This window comes from Mus pahari, chromosome 16 (genome assembly GCF_900095145.1).
Source record: "Mus pahari chromosome 16, PAHARI_EIJ_v1.1, whole genome shotgun sequence".
NCBI lineage: Eukaryota > Metazoa > Chordata > Mammalia > Rodentia > Muridae > Mus > Mus pahari.
Window position 1 is genome coordinate 30,963,585 of NC_034605.1, and position 13,017 is coordinate 30,976,601.

Below are 13,017 nucleotides of genomic sequence, written 5' to 3' on the forward strand. Positions count from 1 at the left end.
TATGCACGTACATATGTATATATGTATGTATGTACATACATATGTATGTATGTATGGGTATAGGTATGTATTAATTCACTTTACATCTGTATATCTGGCCCCACTTCCGGTCACCCTCACACAGTCCCGCTCTCCATCCCCCTCTCTGTCTATTCAGACAGTGGAGGACCACCTGGATATCCCTGTCACCATGACACATCAAGTCTCTATAGGGTTAGGTGAATCCTCTCCCCGAGGCCAGATAAGGCAGTCCAGTTAAGGAAATAGAATGCTGATCCAGACAACAGCTTTAGAGGCAGCCTTCTCTCCAGTTGTTGGGAGTCCTTCATAAAGACTAGGCTGAACATCTAATACCTATATGCAGGGTACCTAGGTCCAACACCTCTATGATCTTAGGTTTATGGTTCAGACTCTGAGAGCCCTAAAGGGTCTAGATTACTTGGCTCTGTGGGTCTTCCTGTGGAATTCCTATCTCCTACAGGGCCTTCAATCCTCCTTCCAACTCTTCCAGAATAATCCCCTAGCTCAGTTCACTATGTGGTTATGGGTCTCTGCATTTGTTTTCATCAGCTGCTGGGTGGAGCCTCTCAGAGGACAGTTATGCTAGGCTCCTGTATGCAACCATAACAGAGTATCATTAATACTGTCAGGGACTGGGGCTTGCCCATTAGATGGATCACAAGGTGGGCCAATCATTTGTTGGACATTTTCTGCTATATCTTTGTCCCTGTACATCTTGCAGAAAAGGTAAATTGTGGGCTGATGATTTTGTGGGTGGGCTGTTGTCCTTATCCCTTCCCTGGGAGTCCTTCCTAGTTACAGGAGATGGCCTGTTCAGGTTTCATATCCCCAGTGCTATGAGTCACAGCTAAGGTCACCCCCATTGACTCCTGGATGCCTCTCTCACCCAGGTCACTGTGATGTCCTAGAAGTACTTCTTGCCCCCACTCTTGACAGCTGCAGATTTCTATTCATTCTTCTGTCTCTCTTTGGCCTTGATCCTGTCTCTCCCTATACCTGTTCTTAACCACCTCCCTTCAATTACCCTGCCCTTCCCCTCTCCCATCCAGTTCCCTCCTTTGATCTGCCTCTTATGTCTATTTTATTCCCCTTTCTAAGTGGGATTCATGCATCCTCACTTGGGCCTTCCTTTTGTTTAGCTTCTTTGGGTTTAGGTAGTGCACTCTGATCATAGGGAAATGAAAATAAAATCAACTAAAATTCTATTTTACACCCATCAGAATAGCTGATCAAAACATCAAAAACTCAAGTAACAGCACATACTGGAAAGGATGTGGAGTTAGGGAAACACTCTTACACTGCTGGTGAGGAAGGTAAAACAAATATGTACAAAATATATATAACTGCTCTGGAAAACAATCAGGTAGTTTCTCAGAAAATTGTAAATAGTTCTACCTGAAAACTCAGCTATATCACTCCTGGGCATATACCCAAAAGATTCTCCACAATATCTCAAAAGAAATAAGCTCTATTATGCTCATAGCAGCTTTATTTATAGTAGTTAGAAACTGGAAACAACAGGCATGTCCCTAAACTGAATAATGTATACAGAATATATGGTTAATTTACACAATGCAATGTTATTCAGCTATTAAAATCAAGGACATCATGAATTTTGTAGGCAAATGGATGAAACTCAAAATATCCTAAGTGAGGTAACCTATATCCAAAAGGAGAAATATTGTATGTACTCACTTATAGGTAGATATTGGCCATAAACTATGGGATACCCATGCTGCACTTCAGAGACCCAAAGAAGCCAAACAGATGGAAGGTTTAGTCTCAGAGAAAATGGTTCTAACAAAAGAGCTTATGCCCTACCTTCCATAATGGAAACTCATCTAAGATGAATACAGAGATTATGAAACCACAAATGACAAGACAAAGACAAAACAAAACCCAGTCACAGGAAGGCCAGAGAGGCTATTGAGAATCGAACAAGGACGTGCTCTATCAGAAAATCCCCAGATTTCCTGTCTCATGGCCAATCTTTCCTTCAGGAAATGGTTTCACATATTATGGAATGTCCCTATTCTACAAATTGACACAAGGAGAACAAAATCCATCATTAAAAGACCTAAAGCATTTTCTACAATTGCCTAATCTACAAAATAATTACAATCAGAGTATTTTTTATATTGAACACCAGCAGGCCAAGGGGATAAATCTATTGATAAACTGCTTCTCTATCATCATGTAGGTATGAATTTTAACTCTAGAACTGAACTGTAAGACAGATGTCTTGTATACTGACAAGTCCATAAATCTTGGTGTGAATAGGAACAGAAAGATTCAGGGTAACACACCCTAGCCACTTTGTCCTAATTTATAAGATTTAGTTCAATACAATAACTTTTCTAAAACAAAGTAATAATTTCTTAAAGATGAAAAGATGAAAAGAAGGTTGAACTCTGGACTATGTAGTAATGTTCACATGTGTACTTGTGTGAGTGTATGTGTGCATGCACACACACACACACACACACACACACACACACACACACACCATAGTATTTTTAAAAATACACACAAAAAGATCTAGAAAAAGTTGGGATAATAGCAAAATCAATGATGCTCTACTATATTCATCTAGTCAATATGCTTTTACATAAGTGTGAGAACGTCAGTCTCAAAGAATTGCACCAGGAAAAATCCACCAATAATTAGAATGAATTTCCTATACTCTAACTACAAGGACTAGTTTGCTATGAGGTTTTTTGGTTTTTGTTTTTTGGTTTTTTGTTTGTTTGTTTGTTTGTTTTGACAGTTGTTTTTTAATGAAATGGTTGATGGGCAAACCAGGTGGCTGCATAAACCCTTAAAATCAGGTTTTATAATTTTCCTGAAAACATGGGAAATATTTAATGGTAAAAAGAAAATGGATGTCATTGTTTTCATTCTCTAATGATTTAAGTACTGGAGAGAGAAGTGAAATTTCTCCTATGTTCCTGCACGTATCCTACAGTTTATAAATTTCACACAATTGGTGATATTCAGGCAAGACTGAACCATATTAACCTTTCTTTCCTGTAGATTAAGAGATTTGGCTCCCTGATTGTCTTGTTTACTACTGCAGACATACATGGTTCTTTTTAGGAATTTCAAATTCTTGTATTTGCCGAGTTCTTCCCTCCCCTTAAGGAAGGGAATGAAAATTACTTGACTCATTTTGTAGACACCAAATAATACAATAGCTAAGGAAATAATAACTTTCTTCAATGAAAAAGTAACAATCTGGTTGGCAAAGAGTTGTGATTATTATCTGTGTTAGAATTTATTTTCCCCCAAAAGAATTAAATCACAGAGTGATGGTTAAAGGAGTCTTCATTTCTGTGAATAAGAAAGCAGTCAAAACAGAGGGGAAAAAAAGGTAAAGATTGATCAATGGAGTCACTGGAGGAAATGATAAAGCACTTGTGCTGAAATTCAGCAGGTCATAAGGGGTCAAAATTATCTGTGCGTCAATGCAAGTACTACATGCTTTTTCCCTTTGAAATAACTACACTGTAGGTGAAAGAGATATGGAGATATGTGTTTGACGCAGTTCCAGGGTTATTTGCTTGAGGGGAAACTGTAAGTAGAGCTTGGATTGCTATGAGAAACAGTAAAATTTCAGAGTTAAATTTGCTGAATCATCCTTGGATCTCTTAGCTAAACTTTTATATAATAAAGAATTTATATTTTCCAAAGCAATTAGTACCCTCACAGAAATGATAAGACATCTAGAAAGGCAATGAGAGCAGCTACACAGAATGGTCTATTGTTTTACTTGCTGCCTAAGTGATCTATGCAGCACAACTGCATCTATCCAGTGATTACCATGGCAGATGACAGCATAAGAAACCATCTCAAACAGAATGAAGGTAGTACATAGACAACTAAATAGAACCAAGTTTTTCACCCAGGATTTTCTATTCTATTTGAGCACTCAAGCCTAGTTAAATTTTGAAGCCTTTTTTTTTTCTTTTTTTTTAAATTCTTTTTTTTTATTAGATATTTTCTTTATTTACATTTCAAATGCTATCCTGAATGTTCCCTATACCCTCCCCTGCCCCTGCTCCCCTACCCATCCACTCCCACTTTTTGGCCCTGGCATTCCCCTGTACTGGGGCATATAAAGTTTGCAAGACCAAGGGGCCTCTCTTCCCAATGATGGCTGAAGCCTTTTCTTGTTCTATTACACCTTCATAATTTTTTTTCTTGTTTCTCCTACAGATTCTCAACCTCAGGGGCTAGCTCCACTTGTTGAAACTGTCTCATCTACAAATTTGTGTGATATCATGCTTCTCCTACATGGCTTATTTAGTTAGAAGAACTTCAAGAGAAATAAGCTAAATAGAATTTAGTGGATAAGTAGAAGATCACCCCACCAAACTTGAACATCACAACTTCTGACTCTTAGAAGCTAATTGAATGTAAAGATTAAACTCTCCTTTGAGTATTTGCAAACGTGGACATGAAAGGATTCTACTCTAGACAAACCTTTGATTGTTCACCAAATTTAACTCATAGAATCTACTGTTTATGGTACTGCACTTCTTGGTTCAATGGTCAAAATATCAAGTCGTCTAAATACCTCAAATAACCCGTGGCAATGATGTTTTGGCTGGTGTCAATAATTACTTTCCAGCCTATTATCAACAAATCTCATAACTCAGCTACCTGGCAAAATGATCAAGCACCTAATAATGCATGTATATTTTTATTAAAGTGACAATGAGTTATGTCTGCAAGAAATAGTGTTCTGAAATGATGTAAAGCTAACCAATACAGGAGGAGGCTATCTCTAAGGTACATTATAAAATGTTGCAAAAAAAAAAAAAAAAAAAAGTCCACATGCTTCTGAGGTCATCAGCTTTTGTAAAGTATATATCACATGGCTATCAAAGTACTTATTAAACATAGGCTTTCTTCTCACTTAATGTTGGAACAGTATATATTTTATGAAAAAGAAATGTTTAATAATGTTTGCTGTTTGCAGACAGAAATTCATCTTTTAATTAAATGCCAAGAATAATGGAATGTTGCTGTGGTGCATCCGTCAAAGCTAAAATAGAACTTACAGGGGGCTTTCGTTACCAACTGAAACACATAGGGGAATTAACAGATGACAGGAACAGTAGAGATAATATAGAACTCTGATCTAGAGAAAAGGTTTAAAGAAACATATTTTCTTACTTACCTGGTTCTGAGTCACTATGGAACCCAGATGACTTTTGTGATTTCTGAACTAATCTGAACCTTGTACACTCTTGCAAACTACAAAACAATTCATACAGAAACAGGACTGTGAAAAGAGTAAGGAATATTTTTATACTTCCTACAGGGATATAATCTAGGAACCTTTACCTTGACAAAACACATACTTCCCTCTGCCTGGTGACCTGGATGACCTTGGGGAGAATCTGTTAGTATATATGGGAGGCAAAGAGCTGAGGGAAGTCAGCACTCGGGGAATAGCAGCCTTCTGGTGTTGACAGCACTTGAGAGAACTCCTCAGAGATGCAGCTGTCTTTGAGTCAACCATGCTCCTTCTGTAAGTAGCTCTGCAGCCACACATTGTTTCATTACTATTCGTTCTCATAAGGATGGTTTGGATAGAATACAATCTTTGTTGGTTTTGATTCTGTAGTATCTGAAGAACTGTTGCTTTCCATGAGTAACCGATATATAAGTTCACACTGAACTGAGAATTAGAATTTTGTCAAGAGTTGCTGAATCAGGTCTGAGATCAATGGTTCACTAGGGGAATCTACCTTGTCTGAGGAAAGTTGTAAATGCAAAGTCCATAGACATTTTGCATTTCCTTGCTGTTTTAATTTTTTTCTTTGATACAAGGCCAAAATTGGACACAGTTACAGATTTCAAATTCACATTTGCTTGTAATGTTCTTCCCTAACATTGAATGAAACAAGAAACAACAAAAAATGATCTTGTTGCTGAAATCAAGAAGTTGAACTTTTTTGAGAACATAGAATTCAACAGTTTATTTGTGTTAGTCACAGAACAAAGCAGAAACATCTGGTGTGAAGGCTTAGATCATTTTCTGCTCAAATAATTCTTAGACCGTTCTCTTGAGGAGGAATTATTGTCTAGAACCTTAGGTAGACAATGACAGTAGCTTTGTGACTACCAATTTAGTAAGTGCAATAAATAGCAAAAAGGAAAGACCTAATTTAGCAAGTCACCTCAAGTTTCAAATGACCTTTGCAAGAAATAGCAATTAATGAACTAATTAAAATTTATTTAATGAAGTGATGAAAGGACATAAATTCCCAATTCTTTAAAGTATACAGAGAATGGCTTGAGAATTCTATCTCAGGATTAATCTCAGCTAAAAATGTTTACAAACTTGGGAAGCTGTGCTAAGAGAAACCCAAGCTGAGGGAATCCTCCAGGCTGTGTGTAGGGAGCAATCTCTCTACTCGCCGACGGTTCCTCATTGGTCAAAGTGATTTCAGATTGCATCTGTACAGAAGCAAGCATAGAAACCTTTGGACAGACAGTATATCCTCTACAGTGTCATTTGAATGGGCGATTTCAGCATCATTTCTCTTATAGCTGGGGCACTCCTGTTGCTGGCAGTGTCAAACCTGCTTGTTTGGGAGAAGGTGACTTCCTTACCAAATTATCAAATGCCCACTGAAAGCCTATACCAACGTGTGATTATGGTGTCACACAGCGCCCATGACCTTGCCTCAAAAATCTTCATGGAATTTGTAAGTATTTCTGGTATCTATCTATGTGTCTATTCATATATCTATCACTCTGTGTATCTACCTATCATCTATCTACCTATTTACATTATTATTTTTTTCTCTCATATATTAAATCCTGACCTTAGTTACCCCCTCCTATCCTCCACCTCCCACCTCCTCCATCACTCTAGCACTATCACCCGCTATTCCTTTCAGATTCACTCCTCCTCAGTTTCCCTTCAGAAAAGGTCAGAGCTCCCAAAGATATTAACCAAACATAGCATATCAAGTTCCAATAATATTAGACATCTTTGCTCATTTTAAAGTTGAACAAGGAAACCCAGTAATAATACAAGTAATACTTTTGCTCTTGAAGCAGGCAAAAGTGTCATAAATAGTTCCTGCTCCCTCTATTAGAAATCTCACTAAAAAACACAAAGCTACTCAACTATGACATATATGCAGAGGGTCCAGGTTTAGAGCCCTGCAGTTATTGTCGGTTTTGTCTCAGTGAACGCCTGTGAGTCCATGTTTATTGATTTTGTGAATTTTCTTGTAGTGTCCTTGGCCTGGTTTCTATTCCAATGGAGCAATCATCAAACTCTACTCATCAAACAGAAGATATTATAAGACAAATTTCAAACAAGATGATTTTAGACGTGAAAAGCAGATATTTTAACATGGAGCAAAGATTTAGGGAAGCTTAGTGAAAAATGAGACATGAAAAGCAACTAGTAAATGTTCAATTTTTATTAATGAACTTTTTTAAACATTTTTTGATATGATGTTCAAAAATCATCAATTGAGTGCACTGTGAAATTCTGTCCTATCTATGTGGGCATTTTTACTCAGCTTAGTGTAGATTTATTTTAGAGGAGTTGCCTTGTAGTTATTTGTACTAGTATAGTAAAATTAAACTATAGAAAACCATGTAAGGAGGAAATCTACTCATAAACACACCAATAATGAGTGTTGGATTATTGTTTTTAATTTTCTAGGGAGTAGTAGGACAGGTTTTGAAAAGGATACTTCTTCTCTATTCCTTGTAGGAATATTTGATTGGGATAGTACAAATCAATGAGGATCAAACAGTGAAACCTTTGTGCAAAATTGAAAATATGGAGTATATATCTTTAGACTTTCAGTGGATAAATAATCTCTTAGCCATGCTCATTCTAGTGTTGATTTCATTCCATATTCTATATTCACAATCATTCAACTGTACAGGACTTCATACAGATCTACAATTTTACTGATTGTCTGTATTGAAAATATGCTCTTTAAATAATAAATTCCTTCAGTGAATAAATATTTGATTGACTTATATATAAATATTAAATAATACTTTTAAAATCTTCCTTTGTCCATTGGTAAATATTGACTTAGAATATAGCTAGATTTTCATGATTGCTTTTTATATAGGATTGTGGACTTAAGAGTAATTATTTAATTCCACAACGCTTAAATAAATTAAAAAGATAATTATGTGCCAAAAGGACCAGATATTTTTAACTATGGAAATGTATGAATTGTTTTATAGCACTCACCTCAAACCTAAAATTGGTGATGCTTAAACCATGAGTTTTTAGAGTATGTTTATTTTGGTGCTTCATATCTAAACAATATCATTTAGAATGGGCAAAATAGTAATAAAACAGTAAAGAAAGATATAGGTTTGGAAGTTAAAAAATTAGATTGTATAGAAAATGGGACAGGTAGGTTGTCTTTATTCCTGTTTTAATTATGTATACTTCTCATTTGTTAAAATAATTTAAATTTACAAAATTCAGCCCTAATGTGGCCATAAATATTACTCAATACTTGTCTCTAAAAAAATGAAACTTTTCTATTTCTTTCAGGAAATGAAGTTTGGTAGGACAGCTTGGTCATATGACCTGATGTTAAGACCTTGCCACACTGCTTCAATCCTTACTCCAGAAAACAGTGAGCAAGTCCACCAGACCAGAGTAAGTTTCCCTCCTCGTCTTCACACACACACACACAAAAAAACTAAATGAGAAACAAACAAACAAACAAACAAAGAACCAACCACTCCTGAAATAATATACAACATACTTGTGCTTTGTGTGCTTACTGGGCCCATATCCAGTGAACTAATCTTAGATACAAGAAATGCAAAGAAATAACAACAGACAGTCATGTTTTATGGTTGATAGTTTCATTATAAGACAAATTCTTGGTTCATATGATAGCATGTTAATAAACCGACCATTCAGAGCACTGTATTTTAATAGCACATTTCCTGTGAGATTATCACTACTATATTTTGAGAAGCTTTAATATGACTTGAGCATTCCTGGCTTATTTTACAGTTATTTATATATGGAAGGGTTTCAGATACAGTATTGTTTATGGAATAACACTAAACTCTCATCTGGAGACATATTGCTTATTGATCAATGGTTCATCACTTTTTTATTTGAAACTGGTTCCTATTTTTGTTTCTTCATTATTTAAGGAGATCTCATAGGTACTCAGCCTCCTCTTATATCTCAAGTGAAAAGAAGTTTCCTCAACATACATTATATTTCTCTTGATACTGATGATGATTGCATATGTGGGCACTGCTGAAGTATAATTGCTGTAACATCTTCTCTCTTAGTATCTTTCATAACCAACTGAATATGCTTAATACAAACCTTATATGTGTACTTCTCATGCATGTAATCAACTTCCCCTCCATGTGCACTACTAATAACAGAAACCTAAATGTAAACGACTCTCTTGCATAAAGTCTGAGTAGAGTAATGACAATGGAAAGAAGAAAAGGTGGAGGAAGTATGAGAATTTACTTAGATCTAGAATCCTCAGAAGGCAGTCAATTAACACTGATTCATGTAATCCTCAAAATGTTATATAATGCACGGCATTATTAGGACCATAAGGAACTGAGGCTACAGAAGGCTATATAGAGATTGAATCACATTAATCCTAAATAGAACATGGATCTGAGATTCATCCACCTCAAATTTATAATCCTAAACTCTAGGCTTCAAAGATTTAGGCAATGGATTTTGCTATGACCATTTGGCCTGCATTTTTACTTTACATGCTTTACACATTTCCTGTAAAATATCCCTGAGATTTCATCAGGACTTCACTCTTATTTCATTACCAGGAAAGTAGCTAACAGACATAGAAGCAAAAACTGTGAATCAGATATAGTACTCATATTTTTCAGGAAATGAACACATGCTTATAAGGTCAAAAATCCATTATGAGGTAAATAGCAATACTCAGACATTGTTCTCCAGTATCTGACCAAACAATGGAGTTCTCTGCTAGAGGAAAGGAGGAAAAGTAATGTATACTGAGACCATTATCAATGAACAGCTTCCTTTATTCATTTTACTTCTATTTTAATATTTTATAATGCCATACAGAGGAAAAGTACATATGTTGATGAGCAATAGTTTCATTAATATGAAAGTGATTTGTGCCACAGAATCTATTAACAGTATTGACATCTATTTTTATCTCAATAGACTCTCATAGATAAGGATAGTGCTGAGTCAATAACTACAGTGATTGATTTCTCATGGACAAGAGAAGCATTCAAGTAAAACAGTGTCAGCTGGACTACAATATACAGTGAAAACCAAACATGGCCAGTTTTACATACACCAGGAAATCATTGTTAATGAAAATTACTTTTATTTGAACAAATTGCAATTCTGTGACAGGTTATTATCATTTCTATATTGCATATAATATACTAAAAAGAGTTTTCTAGATTCTTAGTCATAACCAATCTATGCTGCAGTTGAAATCTTCATTCAGCCATCATATGTATCAATCTCTGGTATATTTCACTATATTAATGAGGAATTCTTGATTGTTTAGTCAGAAGACCTTCTGAGAGTGTCCATCACTATTTTACAAGCCTGGGAAGAGCCTCTAAAGCACATGGTGGCAGCAGTGGCTACTCTTCCACATGTACCCGATACCCTGCTGTCAAGAACAAAGGAGTTGGAGGAAAGAATTCATGGGCTTCTGGAAGGACTGAAGATCATATTCAACAGGGTAAGCCCACTCACTCCTTATATCCTACATGGAAGAGGTGATTTGTTTAAGGAAAAGTGAAATTTTCAATACTCCATTTCTGAGATAAAAATTTATATTTAAATAAATAAATAATATAATTAATAATGTGATAATACATATGTAATAAGTATATATTATATAATATATAAATTCAGTAACAGCCTTTCCATTAAGGACTTGCTATTTGGAAATCCAACCTTCTTCAGGATCTTTACAAACAATCACACCCATCAGAACTCTCAATAAAAAGTAGATATTTCTCATAGGAAATCAGAAAATAGCCTCAATAGGTAGAATGGATATCCTCAACTAACACAGAAAATCTGATAACAGTCTTAGAACTCCTAAACCTTAACACATTTAAGATATGCTTGGTATGTTCAAAGATTTGGAAGAATACATTATCTGAAGAACCGGCTAAATTTAAAGATAGAATAATAAGATATTATTGTCCCTAAAACCATAATATTAATGATCCTTAGGAATGTGCTGAGAAGATACTACTCCTTTTTACTGTCCTTTGATCAAATACACAAATACTTTTCAATGTTCTTATTCTCCATTACTTGGTATATTCTCATATGAGTATACTTCATCTGAGACCAATGACACATAAAAAAATATGTATTTATTTTTTGTTTTGTTTTGTTTTGTTTTTGTTTTTTGAGACAGGGTTTCTCTGTATCGTGCTGGCTGTCCTGTAACTCTGTGGACCAGGCTGGCATTGAACTCAGAAATCCACCTGCCTCTGACTCCCGAGTGCTGGGATTAAAAGCTTGCGCCACCATGCCTGGGCCGAAAATATGTATTCTTATATCATATTTAATTTTAGAGGCCTAATGATTTTGTAATAACTTGGCCCATATGAATTACAAACCTGCTGTATACTAATAAATTTTCTAACAGTCACAATTCAATGTTTATCTGTTTTAGAGAACAAGGCAAATAAAGTTGTCTTAGTCTATAAATGCCTTCCTTGCGAGCAAGGAACTGGATCTCAGAATCTACATTAAAAATAAAGAGATCTAGTGAATATTACTTAATATGTAAACATTAGGAAGGCAACATAACAGATATCACAGAAAAGTCTTTGGTGAATGAAAGTATCTGTCTTAATTGAACACAAATCGAGAAAGATAAAAGTCAGCAGTGGAATTTTAGACCTCTGATCTACTAATGCACACACAAGCTTTCCTGTACATGTGCTGTCAGTACATATATATATTATACACTCATATGAAAGAATGAAATGCATCCAAATAATACCAATAAAATAAATAATCCCTTTCTTTTCTATATTTAGGTTTACCCAGGAGCTGCTGTAAGTGACTATACTTTCTGGTCTGCATGGTCAGATTTGCAGTCATCTGATGAATCCACTAAGAGCAGTGCTGTTAGAACCTTGTGCCGGTGCGTGCGCAGGGATACACATAAAGTTGACAATTACCTCAAGGTCCTGAAGTGTCGCGATGTTCATAACAACAACTGCTGAGCATCTATCCCTCTTCTCTGTCTCTGAGAAGATTTCTAGATCATGGTCCCTCATGATCTAGACCTTCAAAGCACTAATGAATCTCCACCTTGTTGGTGCCTTTCTACATTTAGTTGTCATCTTACTCCCCAAATAAACTGATTCTTTGAAAATGTTAAATTGAAAATTAAGATTTGTCAATGTTTCATGGACATGTAGTATAGAATTCAGTAATTGTTTCATAACATTCATATCAAAAATTCTTCACAAATATGTTTAACTTTCAAAAGTCAAGTGAGTACCGGTATTGGTCAGAATGAGTGAAGATGGCTGACTATATTAGAATCTAAGCAAGAAGTTTCTAGTAATCAGTGGATCCATTCTGACACAAAGATAGAAGTCTGGGTATAGGTTAAGAGTAAAAAAACACAGGCAGTGAGTGCTTTCTCAGAGTCACTTGACAGACAACACAATTGTTATACAATTGACCTATCTTTAAACAGAGTAAACACACATATACATAGGCACACACACGAACTTGTAGCATCTAACCTTTTGCTTTCCTTCTATCGAGCATTTTCAAATTCTTTCCTTCCTCCCTTTAAAATTCATGTCCACATTTTTATTAATTTATATCATATGCATATATGTACTATATATGTATAACTATAGATAATCCTTAATATATTTTACTTAGTCTGTATAATATTATTTGTTACTAGTATGTATGTTTTCAACATTGAATATTCAAGAGCAAATTAA

General features: G+C 35.4%; 1 protein-coding gene across 1 annotated transcript; it reads left to right on the top strand.

Moving 5' to 3' along the window:
• Positions 1-5,465: 5,465 nt before the first annotated feature.
• Positions 5,466-12,430, top strand: LOC110334153 (prolactin-3B1). Its single transcript, XM_021216012.1, has 5 exons — positions 5,466-5,557; positions 6,583-6,740; positions 8,579-8,686; positions 10,584-10,763; positions 12,088-12,430. The coding sequence occupies exons 1-5, from the start codon at positions 5,524-5,526 to the stop codon at positions 12,274-12,276; spliced, it is 669 nt and encodes a 222-aa protein (XP_021071671.1). The 5' UTR covers positions 5,466-5,523; the 3' UTR covers positions 12,277-12,430.
• Positions 12,431-13,017: the final 587 nt, after the last annotated feature.